Consider the following 16,347-nt stretch of genomic DNA (forward strand, 5'->3'; position numbering starts at 1 on the left):
TGCAATCAATCCATGGGATGGATGTGCTATGGGAAGCAGCAAGGACAGGAGGGCCCTGTCTCCCTCTGCCCCGTGGCCAAGAGAGTGCTTTGAACATCAGAGGTGCCGCTAATGAACCACGGGCTGATTAATCCTCACAGCCCAAGAGGAGCTTGATCTCTGGATTGTGCCCTCCAGAACTCCTTTGTATCTGGATTGTGCCCTCCTGGGCTATGGCATCCATCCACTGTTGCAGTCCAAAATTCGGATACCCGCAGAAAAAGAACTGTTAGGGTCTGTGCGGTAAACCTGGGGCAACAGAAGCTGAGAGAAATCATTTAATCTGAAGGACTTGACCTTCCTCACAAGACCTGTTGATGTACAACCATGTGGATTAACCTGGCTCCTGCAGCAGGATAAGGAAGGACTTTGAGATGAAGTTATCAAACCGTGTTGAAACCCCTTTGTTTTCTTCCCCCTCATGTAATCCTGGTTAAGGGAAATATTAAGCAATTGTGTAACTGTAGCAGAAACCTGTGTAATCCTCTAGTTAATGTAAAGCCATCCCCTAATTAACACAACTCATCCTCCTCATTAACATGTCCAGCCCCCAAGTCCCTTAAATTGCACTCGCTTGTTCAATAAAGTATTCTAGTTTTTGCCCCCATATCGGGGATCATCTTAGCTTTCTGGACCCTTATAATCCACCAACACCCCAACCAAGCCCAGCTCCTCACTGCAGAGACCCCCAAGAGCTGCTCACCCAGACGGGAGGTCAACCTGAGAGCTCCAACCACCCACCTCAGCCTCACCAGCACACTCAGCCAAGGGTGTTCCACTTCAGGGGGAGCACAAAGCCCATTCTGCTCTGCCCCACTGACCACCCCTTTCTTGTGTAATTCTACCAGAAACTGAGGGCAGCCAGCTCTCAGCATCCACCTAATAACAGTCAGAAACAGGTTTGTGCTATACCTGCACATTTCCCTGCACAGTCAGGTGAGTGGATAAGGCTCCACTGATGGATTCATCTGATCAGTCCATCTTAATTTGATCACATTATGCACATCCACACACCGCTATAAATTAACCGGATGTTTCTCCCCAGTGAAATGTTTCTTCATAAGCAAATATCCCCCCACCTCCATCCCATGACCCCCTAGACATTCTTTGGTGTTACCCCCTGGATAACAAGGCCTTTAGTAAAAGGGATTGTTCAGTTGAGGTTTCTGGGTCAAACACCATCACTGACACAGCGTTGGGTCTAGGAAAGTAGGAAAAAAAGAAAAAAAGAAAAAAAGAAAAAAGAGATCTGTATGATGTGGCACCTCCCTTCTTACCTGGTCCTGAAACATGGATCCACCAAAGGCCCAGACAGCAGCAAAGACAAAGTAAAGCTCATAGAGCTCCTTGGGACAGTCAGAAGGTGTGTTCTCCTCAGTCAGGAGGCATTCCAGGAGGTAACACAGCATCTGAACCATGCTCTGCTCAGGAATGGGAATAATCTTCTTAAATCTAAGGGATGAAAATTGAGAGCATGGGGAATACAACTGGGTGAAACACCAGGGTTGCTTCAGCCCAAGAAGGCAAGGCAGGAATGCTTTGTCAGAACATCTGTATTTTCCTTGTCAGCAGTGTGGGTCTCATTCCCTTTTCCTTGTCTCATTCCCCGGAACAGCACTAAGGAGAACATCCATCCCTTCCCTGGGCCCTCTGGCACTGGCACACACACACATAATAACAGTAATCAGAAGTTTCAAGCATTTTAAAACTTTGATCCTCTTGAAAGAAGTAAAATGGAAGAGTTGCTGAAGGCAATGATTTCCTGGGAACATGAGGAGTTGAAAAGCGGTCAAATAGAGGAGTAATAAAATCAAACCTTTCATCTTGCCATTTTACATTCGTTTAAGCTACACTTACAGAATTCCAAACTAATACTGTAGCAGCACTGAAGTCCTCCATAAAGTAATTACAGCTATTTGAAAGGTTGGTTCTACAATTTCTGAATTAAGCAAGCTACCAAAATGCTCTGCTCAGGGCTGCTGCAGCTAACCCTGGGATTTCATGGGCTGACACAATGATCAGCAAAGAGGGTGGGAGGTGTCAGATGGACTTTGCTGCCAACGGCTACAGCAGCTTGGGCACCCAGAGAGCAGCTCCCTAGCAAGATTCCCAGCTCCCACTCCCAAGGAGCACTGCCTGCACTAAAGCAGCTCCTCCTGACCCCTCCCCGTTGGGGCTGACAACTGAGTTGTACATTGACTTTTCTTCTTTTTTTACATATATATTTTTTTAATGCAAATGCAGCTATGGGGAACAAGCAGAAGATGGGAGAATCATACAATCATAGACTGGATTGGGTTGGAAAGGACCTTTTAAAGGTCATCTAGTCCACCCCTCTGCTATGGGCAGGGACACCTTCCACTAGCCCAGGTTGCTCCAAACCCCGTCCGCCCTGGCCTTGAACACTTCCAGGGATGAGCCACAGCTTCTCTGGACCAGCTGTGCCAGGGCCTCACTACCCTCACAGGGAAGAATTTCTTCCTAATACCTAATCTAAATATCCTTTCTTTCAGTTTAAAACCATCACTCCTTGTCCTATTGCAACAGGCCCTGCCAAAAGGTTTGTTCCCTTCTCTCTCACAGGCCCCCTCCAAGTACCAGCTCCCTCCCTCAAGGTTTTTGGATCTCTCCTTTGGCCAGTCCTCACCGCTGTGTGGGTCAGAGAGCTGTGTCCCATCATGACAAGCAAGAACTGTGGTCTTGCCCAACTTCTCTGTGGGCACTACTTTGAGGGTAACTCAAGCCAAGGAGCACCAGGACCCCTTCAAATATCCAAGATCTTCATGTTCATCAGTATGGTGTCCAGCCAGGAAACATGCCCAGCTGGATGCTCACACAGACTGACTTGACTGTGTTCAAATGCATCAGGAAAGAAATTCAAGAGAAGACTGCCTGGAGAGCAATCCACCCTCTTCTACAAACACCAGCTTCCTTCTCATCGCCAAGGGGCAGGAAAAGACATGTGGCAAGAAAAGAAGTGGGGAGAGGATAAAAGAGGATCTGGTCTCTCCATCTTCCACACTGCACATGGAAAACTTCCCTTCAGCAGTGGTCTAAATCTGCTCTGCTGAAAAATAACTTGTGGAGTTAACTCAGGTCTGGGCTGACACATCAGGAGACTGGAAAGACTTCCTCTTTAGGATCTCCTGGATTAACTTTCCAAGAGATACAGAACCGATACAAGCACAGAATCAAGTCACTATCCAGTGAGGAACAGATGTGCCCAGACAAGGATGGGCAGGAGCTGCCCCCTCACCCTGATGTTCCTCTGAGCTGAAGTCAACGACACTCAGGGCTCTGGGGACAAGGAGAACACTGGGCACACATTACACAGAGCACAGCCCCAGCACAGCTGGTCTGGAAAGTGGTGAGTGAGCCCCTGCCTCCAGGTGGTACCTTGTCCTGAGGGTGTCCAGGCAGACTGGCAGGTACTTGTCAAACAGGATGGTCAGGTTGGCTCTCTCAGACTCAATCTCTCTCCGGTCAATCCAGCTGCTCACCAGGGGATTCCAGCCCAGGTCCGATGGGTTGATGTACAGGATCCCTTCAGGCCCAGAGGAAGAGAGAAAATATAGTGAGGACACAGCAGAGACCACAATTTCCCAGCAGAATTTCTCAGCTACTTTCACATAACTAAAACCCTGCCAGACACACCTGGTGCCCCATTACCTGCTCCCTCCTCCTGCCCCACTGCAGAGTAGAAACATTAAGAGTGAAGAGATGGAACTCAGGAAACCAGGACACTTTTCATAACTCTGCCCCAAATTTTGAGCATGATCTTGTCTGAGGCTGGTTATTGCTCTGGGCCCCAGACATGAGGAGACACCTTCATTCCCTTCTCCCATGAACCTCTCCAACGATCAGGAGCATTTTGGGATAGAGACTGGCCCTCTCCTCATCCATCAGAGCTGTGCAGGAGCACTGTCTCAGCAGTGCTGGAGCCATGGTCACACATCAGCAGTCAGAGCACTCTGGGTACATTCCCAGCATGTTGACAGGTCCCCACGTGGATCCAGGGTCAGGATTCTCAGTTTGTCCATGTGCTTCAGGAAGCGACCCTGCACACCAAGGGCAGCTGTGCTCCCAGGCTGGGAGCTTTCAGGAGGGACCAAGTTGGCCACCAAAAGGCTGACTAACAGCACTAGATTCTGCTTACTCCGTGCAGAATCCCAGGGTGGGACTCACGCCGGGACTCACCCGCCCTGGACACGGTGGCCGGGGTGGCCGAGCGCAGGTGGCTGATCTCAAAGAGCAACCTCATCGTCGGGTTCAGAGGGATCCTCTCATTGCTGGCCAGGGTCAGCACCTGCATGTGGCACACAGACAGACAGACAGACAGACTGAAGCTCACCCAGGAACAGCCATTCAGCCCTTGGCTGCTCAGCCCAGCTTCCCGAGGAGCTCTTTGGCAAAGGGCTGCAATCCCAGCACTGTGACCAGCACTTCAAGGGAGGGGATTCTGCCCCTCTGCTCTGCTCTGATGACACCCCACCTGCAGAGCTGCCTCCAGCCCTGGGGGCCCAGCACAGGAAAAACATGGAGCTGTTGGAGTGAGTCCAGAGCAGGCACTAAGATGTTCCAAGGGCTGGAGCACCTCTGCTATGGGGAAAGGCTGAGAGAATTGGGGTTGTTCAGCCTGGAGAAGTCTCTGGGGTGACATAATTGTGGCCTTTCAGTACCTGAAGGGGCTCCAAGAGAGCTGGAGAGGGACTTCAGACAAGGATCTGGAGTGACAGAACAAGAGGGAACAGCTTCAAACTCAAAGAGTAGGTTTGCATTAGATATTAAGAAGAAACTCTTCCCTGTGAGGGTGGGGAGGCCCTGGCACAGGTTGCCCAGAGAAGTTGTGGCTGCCCCATCCCTGGAAGTGTCCAAGGCCAGGCTGGATGGGGCTTGGAGCAACCTGGGCTGGTGGAAGGTGTCCCTGCCCATGGCAGGGGGGTGGAGCAAGATGAGCTTTAAGATTTCTTCCAACTCAAACCATTCTGTGAGTCTACGATATGATTTCTAACAGGCAGTAGAATGACCCTTCTCCCTCAACCCAGAATCCACAGCACTCCCTCGGGGTCTAGAATTATGCCCCTAGTCTATTTTTAAAGGGCCTGAAGTCATGATCAGGACATTCGTTATTACTCACAAGCAACTCTCCAGAAAAGGGAAATTCCAATGAAAACAAACTCTGAGCTATTTCCCTCATGCACCATTTCCTTTATGCAATATTGTTTGGTCTACCTGAAGGAACACAATTGCATTATTCCAGGAGGTGTTATTTCAGTACCTGCATTTCTCCTGGGCTGAATCACACCCGACAAGGAATACCTGCTGCTTTACCTTGTATCCATTACCTTATTGTCATCCATCACAGTATTAAGAGATTCAATCCACATTGGATCAATATCTCCATCCAGTACCATCCACTTGGGACCATCATGTGTGAGGTTGGCCAGCTCTCGCATGATTGATGAGAACAGTCCTGGGAAGGTGACAGAATATGTTGATGAACACTGAAGTTGTCACCTCCTTTAAAAGTTTTTCTAAGAAGTTACTAAAAATTATGCCTTCCTCTTAAGCTTTCATAACTCTTTACATCTGTACATAAATAATACTATATCAAGATATCTTCTTTGAAGAAAAAAGCCATTATCAGTTATTATCACTGAAAATGACTGCAGACCTACACAGGCTTCATTCCCACTCCAAATCATAAGGGATAAGAAAAATGAAGAGCAGATATTCAGAGACAAAAGAAGGCATGAATTACACAATGCAGAGAAAACCATCTGAATATGCCTTGGAAATTCTTGTAATTTATTTCTTTTTTGTGATTTGAAGTGTATCAGGGAAATCAAGATGCATTAAACGCTGGGTCATGGCTTTAGTGAGATTGAGGGGAGAACAAGCACAGACTGACATTGAGTGACAGAACAAAATGTCAGTGAAATCAAGGAGACAGAGAGGATACAGTGTCTCAAGGGGAGTAAATAATGAATGTTAAGAAGAGCAAGAAGCTGGGAATAGAGCAGCAGCACTACAGGGCAAATGAGAGCTCCACAAAACCAGCCCTGTCCTCCACAGGAGGAAATACCTGGGGAAAGGCTGGGCTGCATGAAGGAACAGCAGGCAAACACTAAAAACAGCCTCTCTGATGGTGAATTGTGACAAGCCCTCTCTTTGTTTTCTCCAGGACAAGCTACTCCCTTGTGATCCAGGTCAGGAATGGCCGGTGGTGTTACATGACTGAGACAAAGCTTGCGTATAACAAATGCAGAACAGCTCATCGACATAGGTACCTGATTCTGAGAGCAGGTCAAAAAGTAACACTTCCCTGGCTCTGCCTTGACTCCATTCCTCACGTTGGACACGACTTGGCAAACAGTCCAACACCATTAGTGTCAGAACAGCTCCTGTCTCAGAGTATCAGTGCTTCCCTCATGGACACCACGATGGCAGTGGGGAGGGAAGTGCTTCTCTCCCAACCTTGTGCATCCATACCACAGGGCGGTCTCGGGATTTAAAAGGTGAGTTTGGTTCTACAAAAAACACTTTTAAGATTCCCTTGTGGGACCTTTTCCCACCTAACATGTACAGACTCTCCAACTGCTGGCAATGAAACGAGTGACAGGATGAACCGGGGAAGAGGAAAAGGAGGGGCTGATTCATAAGGGAACACATCCTCTTGTCAGGCTGTGGTGAAAATGGCCTGGCTGGTCGTTGACATCAGAAGCAACATTTTCAGGAATGGTTAATGCAGACAGTATGTGCCATGAGCCCTCAGGGAGTAGTCCTGTGAGTTCTCTTGAAACATTAGAGGCTTGAGACCACTGGGTACCCACCTGCCCATGTCCCTCCTGCTTTCCAGTGACACCCACAGTCCCTGACCCTCATTCCCTAATGCAGCCCTTCTGCAGGGCTCTGTATCCCACACTTCCCTCTGTCACTTTGATTTAGGGTCCCCAGTAACAACTAAAAAGAAATTAACCCTGGCACTGGAGGAAAGCAGGGGGCAGGAGGGGCTGTGGCAGGGCCTGGGGAGGTGGTGGCAGCTCATCTCCTGGCACAGCTCTGGCCCAGGATGATTTATGGTGACATCCTCCCACCTCTACCCCCGCCACCTCCCAAACCAGCCACACATGGAATCAAAGCTGCCTTTCCAGATTAGTCACAACCCAACGTTTTCACTCCAGAGCTCTGTAATCTTTCAGCAGGTTTTAAATGCTCCACTTGTCCTCCTCAGGAGCAATCAGGATCAACAGCCCGGCAAATGCCATGTGCTAGAGATCAGACAGTGATAGTGCAAAAACACCACTCAAAGGTCTGTGAGCGTGCTATCGGGTGTGGAAATGTGGGGATGGCACATTTTGGGGGGCCCCAGTGCACACCATAGGGTAGGAGGGAACTCTCTTCCATCACCAGCCCAGCCCTGAAAACCAACCTGCCCCAGTTAGGAACTGCGAAGTGCTGGTGTTAATGGACAGGATAATTATCCTTATGGCAAAAGGATAAATTCCCATTTGATAACCAAAAAGCTAAACCACCCTACATGTCCTTTCAACAGCAACCCCTCACATGGCTGGAGCAGCACACAGGCCCCTGGGCTGTCAGACCTGGGTACAGAGGACTGGCCATCCTGCTGGACTCAGAAGGTCCATTAAAAACATCCTTTTTATCCCCAGATTCAGCATGAAAAGACATTTACCATCTTTCCACTCTCTTGTTGCTGGGTTAATGATGCCAAAAAGCTCATCGTTGGTGACTGCCTTGGGGTTGAGGTCTGTCCACACAGGACGTCTCTTCATTATCTGGTGGGTCCTGTGCAGGGATCTCATCACCTGGGACTTGCCCGTGCCCGCGTTTCCCACCACGAACACGGAGTGTCGGACCATCAGCAGCTCCTCCAGCTGCACCACCTGGGAAAACACACTCCCACAGCTTAGACGAAGATGCCAAACTGAAGTTCAGATCTACAAAACCTGGTCTAGTGGAAGGTGCCCCTGCCCGTGGCAGGGGGTTGGAATGAGATATCCTTGAAGGTCCCTTCCAACCCAAACTATTTGGTCTTTCTGTGATTCTATGAAATGAGCTCTCATTGGGCCTCTCCTTCAGAAAGCTGTAACCCAGAGACATAAATGGACTTGATACTGAGTTTGTTTTGCTCTGGGCACTCTAACTATGATGTGTGAAATCCTCAGTGGGCAGACAAACTTCCTGGAAATACCATCTGACAGCCATCAGCTGAGGAGCCTCTGCTCTCCAGGGTGCTCTCCACATGTGCATGAGCCTACAAGAGTCAGTTCCTTGGCCAACTCAGGGACGAGGCAGTGCTGGTTTTAGGGGCAGCTGCAACTGCATTAGACCCAGCATAGCTGACTCTGTCCTCCATCAGGGTCTATCTGCAAGGGGAATATTGTGGCTGCTCTAACCCTGGAAGTGTTCAAGGCCAGGTGGGACAGGGCCTGGAGCAACCTGTGTCCCTGCCCATGGCAGGGGGGTGGGACTGGATGATCTTTAAGATCCCTTCCAACCCAAACCACTCTGGGATTCTGTGACTGTGCAGAGCCTTCTTTGCAGAAGCAAAGAGTGTTGAGAAAACCCAACTGATTTGATGCTGGTGTAGGCAGAGAACATCACTTGGTCTCACTTTGAGCACAAAGTTGTCCTCAGGCTGCAGCCGCAGCTCCAGCACAGCCTGTCTCACCAACGCCTCGAAATCCAGGTCACGCTTCCGAGGCACGCCCAGCGCAGGGAACAGATCCCCAATGAGCCCCATGAACACGGGCACATCGTCTGTCACGATCTTGGGGATGTTGAAGTCACGCAGGGAGCGCATCAGAACCTGCTCCTCGGGGCGCTCGGGGTCGGCGCGTTTGAGGGACCCGGCGACCACCAGCACAGACTTGATGGCACGGAGACCCCAGTCATAGTGATCCTGCAGGGGGAAGGGAGAAATCAATTAAAAAGAGTTTATGAGCACCATGCAAGTGAGGAACCAGCAGCTCCCAGCTGCCAGACCACTCAGCTACAGAAATACTGAAAGTCAAACACACGGTCGCAGAATATTCTGAGTTGGAAGGGACTCACAAGGATCTTCAAGTCCAACTCTTCAGTGAATTGCCCCTCCAGGGATTGAACCCACAACCTTGGCATTATTTGCATCAGGCTCTAACCAACTGAGCTCATCTCAGGGTTATCTGTGTTGTGGCCAGAGACCTCCACCAGCCTGAGTTACCTGATCTCCATTTAAGCAGGTGAGTTTCCCATCAGGGACAGTATTAAAGAGTTAAATAATTCAGTTGTTCATGCCATGCCATGGGCTCAGAGCTGGCACTAAGTCAGCAGTAGGATTTGCATTCCAGAGACCTAAGCAATTTTTTCCCCCTAGATCACAAAGCAGTTTGCTTGGCCTTTATGCAGCTTAGGCAAGGCCAGCCAGAGCCCTGGATCTGCAGGAGCTACTGAGTGGAAAGGCTTGTTAGTCCATTCTGAGGCCCCAGACACCCAAGGTTCTCCATCCTCCCCATCACGAGGCTACAAGGCACATTTGGTCCTGGGGAAAGTCCACCAAGCAGACACTGCTCAAAAGGTATCCCAAAGATGACTGAGAGGAACTCAGGCCAACAAGCAACCCTTTTTATTTCTGCTCTGTTAAGACCTGCAGAGCCCAGCCTGACAGCTGAAAGCTTTGTGTAGGAGGCCATGGCTCCCATCAAGGCCTCCAGGGCACAGCACAAAGTCTCTGTGACCAGCCATCCCCCTGCTCATGCTGCAACAGCCAAGATCAGGTTTTTCCATCTGGAATCCTGATTCAACTCATTACTGGACCCAGATTTGATCTGTGCAAGGAAAAATCTGATTAACCAGAGTTTTGCACTGCAAATGACCCTGTTATCAACACCTGACATGACAGGGAAGTGTTAGGTTGGACTCAGAGAGGGATAGTCACCATAAACCCCTTGCTGCAGGGAAATCAATGGGAGCCAAGAGCCTGGAAAGCACTGAATATCACCCCAACCATGGTGCCATTTGGGCCCTTTGAGAAATCTCTCCCACTAATGTAGTTGGTCAAGTGCTTCTGTCCCTGCAGATCCTCCAGGAAAGCAGCTTGAAGATCTGATGACCACAAACCTTCCCTTCTCCCAGCAGCTGCCACCAATGCAGTCAGTAAATCGAAGCTGTGAAGCTTCAGTCATGGAGGTGTGTGGCAGAGTGTCACATTCCTGATTTTGGGAATGCATAGGCCCAGGCACAGCAGTGAGCTCACCTGCTTGGACAGGAGCTCTTTGCAGAGCTGGTAGAGAGTGATGAATTTCCTGGCCAACACTCGGGCCTCGATGAACCCCTCGGCCACCAACATAATCTCACAGATCAGCTCAAAGTCTGGCACAACCATGGCACAGGGCCTGGGGAGACAGGCAACAAGAGACTGCAGAGCAAGTACTGACAACACATCTTAAGGGCAGTGGGTCTGGAGCTTTATCTTCCAGGTCTTCTCCAGGGAGGCAGGTCACACACTGCCTTTCCCAGGCACAGAGCTCCTTTGCCCTCCCCGTGTGTTCCCAGAGACAGGCTTGGTGCACAAGGCTGAAACTATCTGTAAATCCCCAATGCAAGTGAATGTCCCAAGAAAACAAAGCCAAACCTGGATGTTCCAAAGGACAATTTCTGCCACTCTTATAACACAGGTAACAAACTTGATCTCGACTCACCTGAATAGAGCTTTCAAATTCTCAGGTAGTTCAGTTCGTCCTGCATAACCAGGGTTCATGGTGATGAAAATGCCTACTGAGGGGACCAAGTTAATGTCTTCTCCAAGAAAATTGAAGGATTTCTTCTTCTCCCGTATGGCATCCTGCACACTCTTCACCTGGGAACCAAGGCAGTGCTTAGTGCTGCTGTTCAGTTATGAAACCCCCCCAGACTGTTGTCCCTCCCGTTGGCCCATGACAAATGGGGATTATCACTGCTCTGGTTTGGTTGTTTACTGACCAAATAAAGCTTTATACACTGTTTAGAGCAAATTTGTGTGGCAATATCAGTCTCCCATCACCATCATCTCCATCAGCACATCTCACAGCAAAAGCATCCCCAAAGGCTAAACCAGCTCTTCCAACTTCCCAGTGTAGCAGGAGGCCAGAGCAGAGGAGGAGATGCAGGGCTGGGCAGGCACCCACAGCACAGCCAACTCCAAATGTCACCCCAAGAGTCTCATACAACACAGTCCCTGATTCCCTCACCCACCTTCACCCCTCCCCACACTGCTCCTCATGACAGCCCAAACCCTCCTGTGCCTGCTCTGTTCCTTGAGCAGGCCCAGAAAAGGAGCTGCATTTCCCACGAAACTTGGCCTCAGCTCAATTGCAGATTGAGATCACTTGATATTGCTTTTAACGGCTTTGGGACATCAGATGCCTAATTTAAAACCAAACCCACAAGGCAGAAGCTGGGAGACCTCCCCTGACACCTTCGCTCACTAATATTGGCTGGTCTGCTCTATTTGCCTGATGGCAGCTTTGTTCTTCTCACTCCCCACTTTCCAAGGGAGCAAATTCACTACAGCCAGATCATCTCATTCCTCACCTTCCACTCCAATGAGAGCAAGTCCATCACAGCCAGATCACTTCATTCCCCACCTTCCAGCAGGAGAGTCCATCACAGCCAGATCACCTTGCAAACAGCACCTGAGTGAGGGAGGACTCCCTCTGTTCACTGCTCTCACCTCACTGCTGTTTGCCATCTTACAGTTAAGCAATTAATGGAGTCTCTCTGTAAGGCCCCACATGGACATTAAGCTGCATGACTAAGACAGCCAATTAACCATCTCCATGGTTACCCTCCTAAGAGTAGGCAGGAGAGGAATGATGGAATGACAGCCGTGCCTCCGACACAGCTCCAGCCAGGAGCCAGGGCATCATTAGCAGTTGAGTCATATCTGGGCTTCTTTTGTTCAGCTTCCCTTTTTATTTTAAGATCCTCAAAGACGTTTTTCAATGACAACTTTAAACTAGAACCTGATGGAAGGGAAATGGAGAGGGAATGACACACAAACTCATGTACCCGCCGGGGACTTCTTTGGGACATCATGTGGGCTACAATGATGAGAGAAAGAGATGAGAGGAGTATGGAGTTCATGGAGGGGTTCAGAACAACGTCTTTGACCAAAACACAGAAGTTTAGAAACTTCTGGGTTCTAGATCTTTCTCTCTTCAGTGAGAGGGGGTCTAGGAAAAATTCATAACCCAAAACCTGCACTCAGCCAACACTTGGGTCCAGAAGAACTTGGATTCTTCACACCTCAATTTTCAGCACTGAAGTCCCCCAAGACTCAAAACCTTCAGTTCTGCCCATGTGGGAGCTGTCTGAGTCTGGACAGTGCAGTTGCCATTACAACTCCTCTGGCAGCTGATTTACCTGGCATTTTCAGCAGATTCCCATGAGATTCGGGATCTGGACAAATCCCAGATCCAGCTCTCCTTCAAAACATGAGCCAGAAGTTGCAGCAGGGCCTGCTCTGATCCTGCTGCCCCGTGGTCATACCTGGGCTGCCCAGATTTCAGCTCCTGCCGGGAGCAACTCACACCCATGGGGCTTTCCTTGGTGCCCCCTCTTCATTTCCTGGACAGGGGAGTCTCCTCCCATAGTTCTTTCCCCTCTGTAAAACATTCCCAGATTTCCCAATGGGCCAGTGAGGGGAAGGGAAGGAAGGGAATGGAAGGAAGGGAAGGAATGGAAGGAAGAGTAGGAAGAGAAGGAAAAGAAAGAAGGAAGGAAGGGAAGGAAGGGGAGGAAGGGGAGGAAGGAATGGAAGGAAGGAAGGAAGAAAGGAAGGAAAGAAGGGAGTTCCACACCCTGGGGACAAGTAAGCACTAAGAAAATGACTCTTGAGTGTATTCCTGTTTGCTGAACATGACCCACAGCCTGTGCCTGACTGGAGGCAATAAGTAACCCCCAGAAGTCCAGCAGCCCATGGATCTGCCCCAAACACCATCCTCCCCTTCACAGAAAGGGTTCCCCAGGTGGCATTTGCAGCAGCCATGAGTCAGGGCAGATCTTCTCCCTGCAGTGATACACTGAGATTATCCCCCAGCACATCAATGTCATGAGTGTCATGCTCAGGAGGAGCAGGTAGAGACATGGTGGGTGCTGATCTGGGGGAAAAAGCTGTAAAGAATTGCCTCCACACAAATGCTGTGACTGGAGGAAGAAAAGAAATGGCAAAAATGCTTGCAGCACATCACTGCTGCATTTTGTCCATGCTGTAACATTCATGTGATTAATCTCAGGATATATCCCTCAGCTGCCCTCACAAACTGAGACTGGCAACAGGCACTTGCCATATTTACCCTCATGCCAAAGGCTGCAGCACAGCTCTGCCTCATTTATATTTATTCACTTACCTGGACAGCAACCACCGAAAGCACCTCAACTGAGATCCTGTTAAATTCATCAAAACAGCCCCAAGCTCCCGTCTGGGCAAGGCCTTTGTAAATATTCCCACAAGACTGAAAAGAAAAAAATAAAATAAAATTACAAGAGTAAAATCACAAGTGGAATCAACTCCAGCAAAAAATGGATTTTATTTCCCAGCCTGTTTATTTATAGCAATTTACAGCCTATTGTGGGTATTTAGGAAAGTGCATGGGAGCAGCAGGCACAACTCAATTACAATATTTATAGCTCTGCACAGTTTGCCTCTTGATTTTCTAATTGCCCTCTCTGACATCTCTGTGTTCCAGTTCCATTTAAAGGTCAGTGGGCTGAGTTACTGACGGCCCCCCTTCAGGAGAGACCTGAGCTGGATAAAATACGATTCAAAGCCACAAACCCACTGCACTGTGGCAGAGCACAGGGCTCAGCCCCACAAACCCAGCTCAAGGTTCAGCACACTTTGGCCCTATCCCAGGAGAGGATCCTGGGAAAACCAGGAGAGGTCCTTCCCCAATGGCAGCCTGGAGTGTGCTGAGAGGAAATAGCCGGGATGGTCTCAACTGAACAGGTCAAAATTTTCAAAGCATTTCACATGGACTCTACCTCCAGAAAGGAAGGGAAGGGAGCTCAGCTTGAGTCTCTACCTCCAGAAGAATCTTGTGTAAGTCTTAGAGGAGAAAAGGGAGGAGGAGAAAAAGGTATTTATGAGAAAGGAACATAGCAGGGATCTGAGGAGAGAATCAATCTAAGCAAAGTCAGCTGGATTACCCTCATCCTTCAGGTTTCATCAAGCCCTGAGCGCCTCCAGCCCCACATACTCAGCCTGGAGGAGACTGAGGGGAGACCTCAGTGCAGTTCCACCTTCCTGGGCAGGGGCAGAGGAGGGGCAGGGACTGAGCTCTGCTCTGGGGGGACCAGGGACAGCAGCCAGGGAACGGCTGCAGCTGTGTCAGGGCAGGCTCAGGTTGGATCTCAGCCAAAGGTTCTTCCCCCAGAGGCTGGTTGGGCACTGCCCAGGCTCCCCAGGGCAGTGGGCACAGCCCCAAGGCTGCCAGAGCTCCAGGAGGGTTTGGCTGATCCTCTGGGGCACAGGGGTGACTCCTGGGGATGGGCCTGTGCAGGGCTGAGGGTTGGACTGATGATTCTTGTGGGTCCCTTCCAGCTCAGCACACTCTGTGACTCTGTGACACAGCCCTGTGGCCCAGGGTAGCAGTACCTGGTGGTCCATCTGCTCGGAGCAGTTGAACACGTACACCATCATGCCCAGGGCTCGGCCCAGATCCTTCGTTGTCTCCGTCTTGCCGGTGCCCGCAGGGCCCGCGGGGGCTCCGCTCATGGTCAGGTGCAGGGCCTGGGTCAGGGTGATGTAACACCTTCCAGGGTGAAGGAGGAAGGAAAAGGGAAAGAGACTGAGACTGGGTCCCACAGGTCACTGTTGGGCTGCAGGGACCTGGCACTTGGGCAATGAGCTCCAGAGAGCCCTGAGCCCTTCTTGGGAAAGCTCTGCATGAGCAGGGCCCATGTACAAGCTGAAAGTCCTCTTAGGCATTAACAACCACCTCTGCCCTGCTGTGATTTCCCCACAGAATCATGGAATGGTCAAGGTTGGAAAAGCCCTCTAAGGTTGCCAAGTGCAACCATCAACCCATCATCACCACTCTGTGCAGCACTAAACCATGTCCTCAAGTGCCACATCCATGTGTTTTTTGAAACCCTTCCAGGGATGGTGATTCCACCTGTTCCAATGCTTGACAGCCCTTTCAGTGAGGAAGTTTTTTCCTAAAATCCAATCTACAATTCCCACAACGCAACTTGAGGCCATTTCCTTTCATCCTTGTTATGGGGAGAAAAGCCTGACCCCCACCTCATTACAACTTTTTTTCAGGGAATTGTAGAGAGTGAAAAGGTCCCTCCTGAGTCTCCTTTCCTTCAGGCTAAACAATCCTAGTTCCCTCAGCTGTTCCTTAAATCCAAGAAATACTCATCTTCCACAGGGGTCTGCCCAACCTCTTCACCTCCAGGCTGTGCTTTCTTTGGACCCACACACCACTCATTGACACTGGCTATGTCCCAGATAGTATAAGGAAAGATCAGCTTTCCTGAAAGACCTTTCTCTTGCTGCCCAGTGCTCTTCAGCCCAAAGGATCCCACTCCACACTACGGTTAAATGCCTGCTCTGATGGCCTACAAATGTTCTCACCCAAGGCTGCATAAGGTCCCAAAGCTACTCTATCGGGCTGATGATGGACCCCAGAGAGGTGCCCACATGTGGGTGTCTGCACCCCCTGTACAAGCCACAGAACTATGGTCACCATGGCCAACAAAACCTGAGAGTGCACGGGGGCTTGGTTTAGCTGACTAACGTGGGGTCTAGTCACCTGAGATGCTCATGGCTCCTGAAACATCACAGAGAGTGGAAAGATATGACAAGGGATCCACAGGAGACTTGCATACATCCGGACCGGCAGCTGAAATCCAGGTGGGACAACTCAGAGCATGTCACATCATCCCAGGTATCCCCACTGAGACAGGTGAACCAAGTGGCAAATGTCTCCTCAGGATGAGATGAAAGCTTCTGGACTTCACCAATCCTGCAGGGTGTGGACACCTTGCCCAGGCAGACACCCAGAGTGAGCATCTGGGAGTCTAATCCCACCCTGGGATCTGAGGCACAGACACCCCAGGGGGCAACACCATAAAATCCCAAACCAGGTGTCCAGAGAAGGGCAACAAGGCTGGGGAAGGGTCTGGAGCACAAGTGCTGTGAGGAGCAGCTGAGGGAGCTGGGGGGGCTCAGCCTGGACAGGAGGAGGCTCAGGGGAGACCTTCTCACTCTCTGCAACTCCCTGACGGGGGGGGGGAGCGGGGGGGGGGTCGGGCTCTGCT

The 16,347-nt window shown here is 50.2% G+C and overlaps 1 protein-coding gene across 1 annotated transcript in view; it reads right to left on the reverse strand.

Moving 5' to 3' along the window:
- The window catches only part of DNAH9 (dynein axonemal heavy chain 9), a 180,063-nt gene that overhangs the window by 138,345 nt on the left and 25,371 nt on the right, over positions 1–16,347 (reverse strand). The window contains exons 17-26 of the mRNA XM_017835980.1: positions 14,678–14,834; positions 13,431–13,535; positions 10,743–10,900; positions 10,298–10,436; positions 8,678–8,965; positions 7,717–7,946; positions 5,385–5,520; positions 4,237–4,345; positions 3,436–3,583; positions 1,317–1,491 (exon numbers count right to left, since the gene is read on the reverse strand). Of these exons, the coding sequence (XP_017691469.1) occupies positions 1,317–1,491; positions 3,436–3,583; positions 4,237–4,345; positions 5,385–5,520; positions 7,717–7,946; positions 8,678–8,965; positions 10,298–10,436; positions 10,743–10,900; positions 13,431–13,535; positions 14,678–14,834 (1,645 nt within the window). The remainder of the gene's footprint in view (positions 1–1,316; positions 1,492–3,435; positions 3,584–4,236; positions 4,346–5,384; positions 5,521–7,716; positions 7,947–8,677; positions 8,966–10,297; positions 10,437–10,742; positions 10,901–13,430; positions 13,536–14,677; positions 14,835–16,347) is intronic.

The sequence above is a fragment of the Lepidothrix coronata genome, unplaced genomic scaffold (assembly GCF_001604755.1).
Source record: "Lepidothrix coronata isolate B3197 unplaced genomic scaffold, Lepidothrix_coronata-1.0 Scaffold267, whole genome shotgun sequence".
NCBI lineage: Eukaryota > Metazoa > Chordata > Aves > Passeriformes > Pipridae > Lepidothrix > Lepidothrix coronata.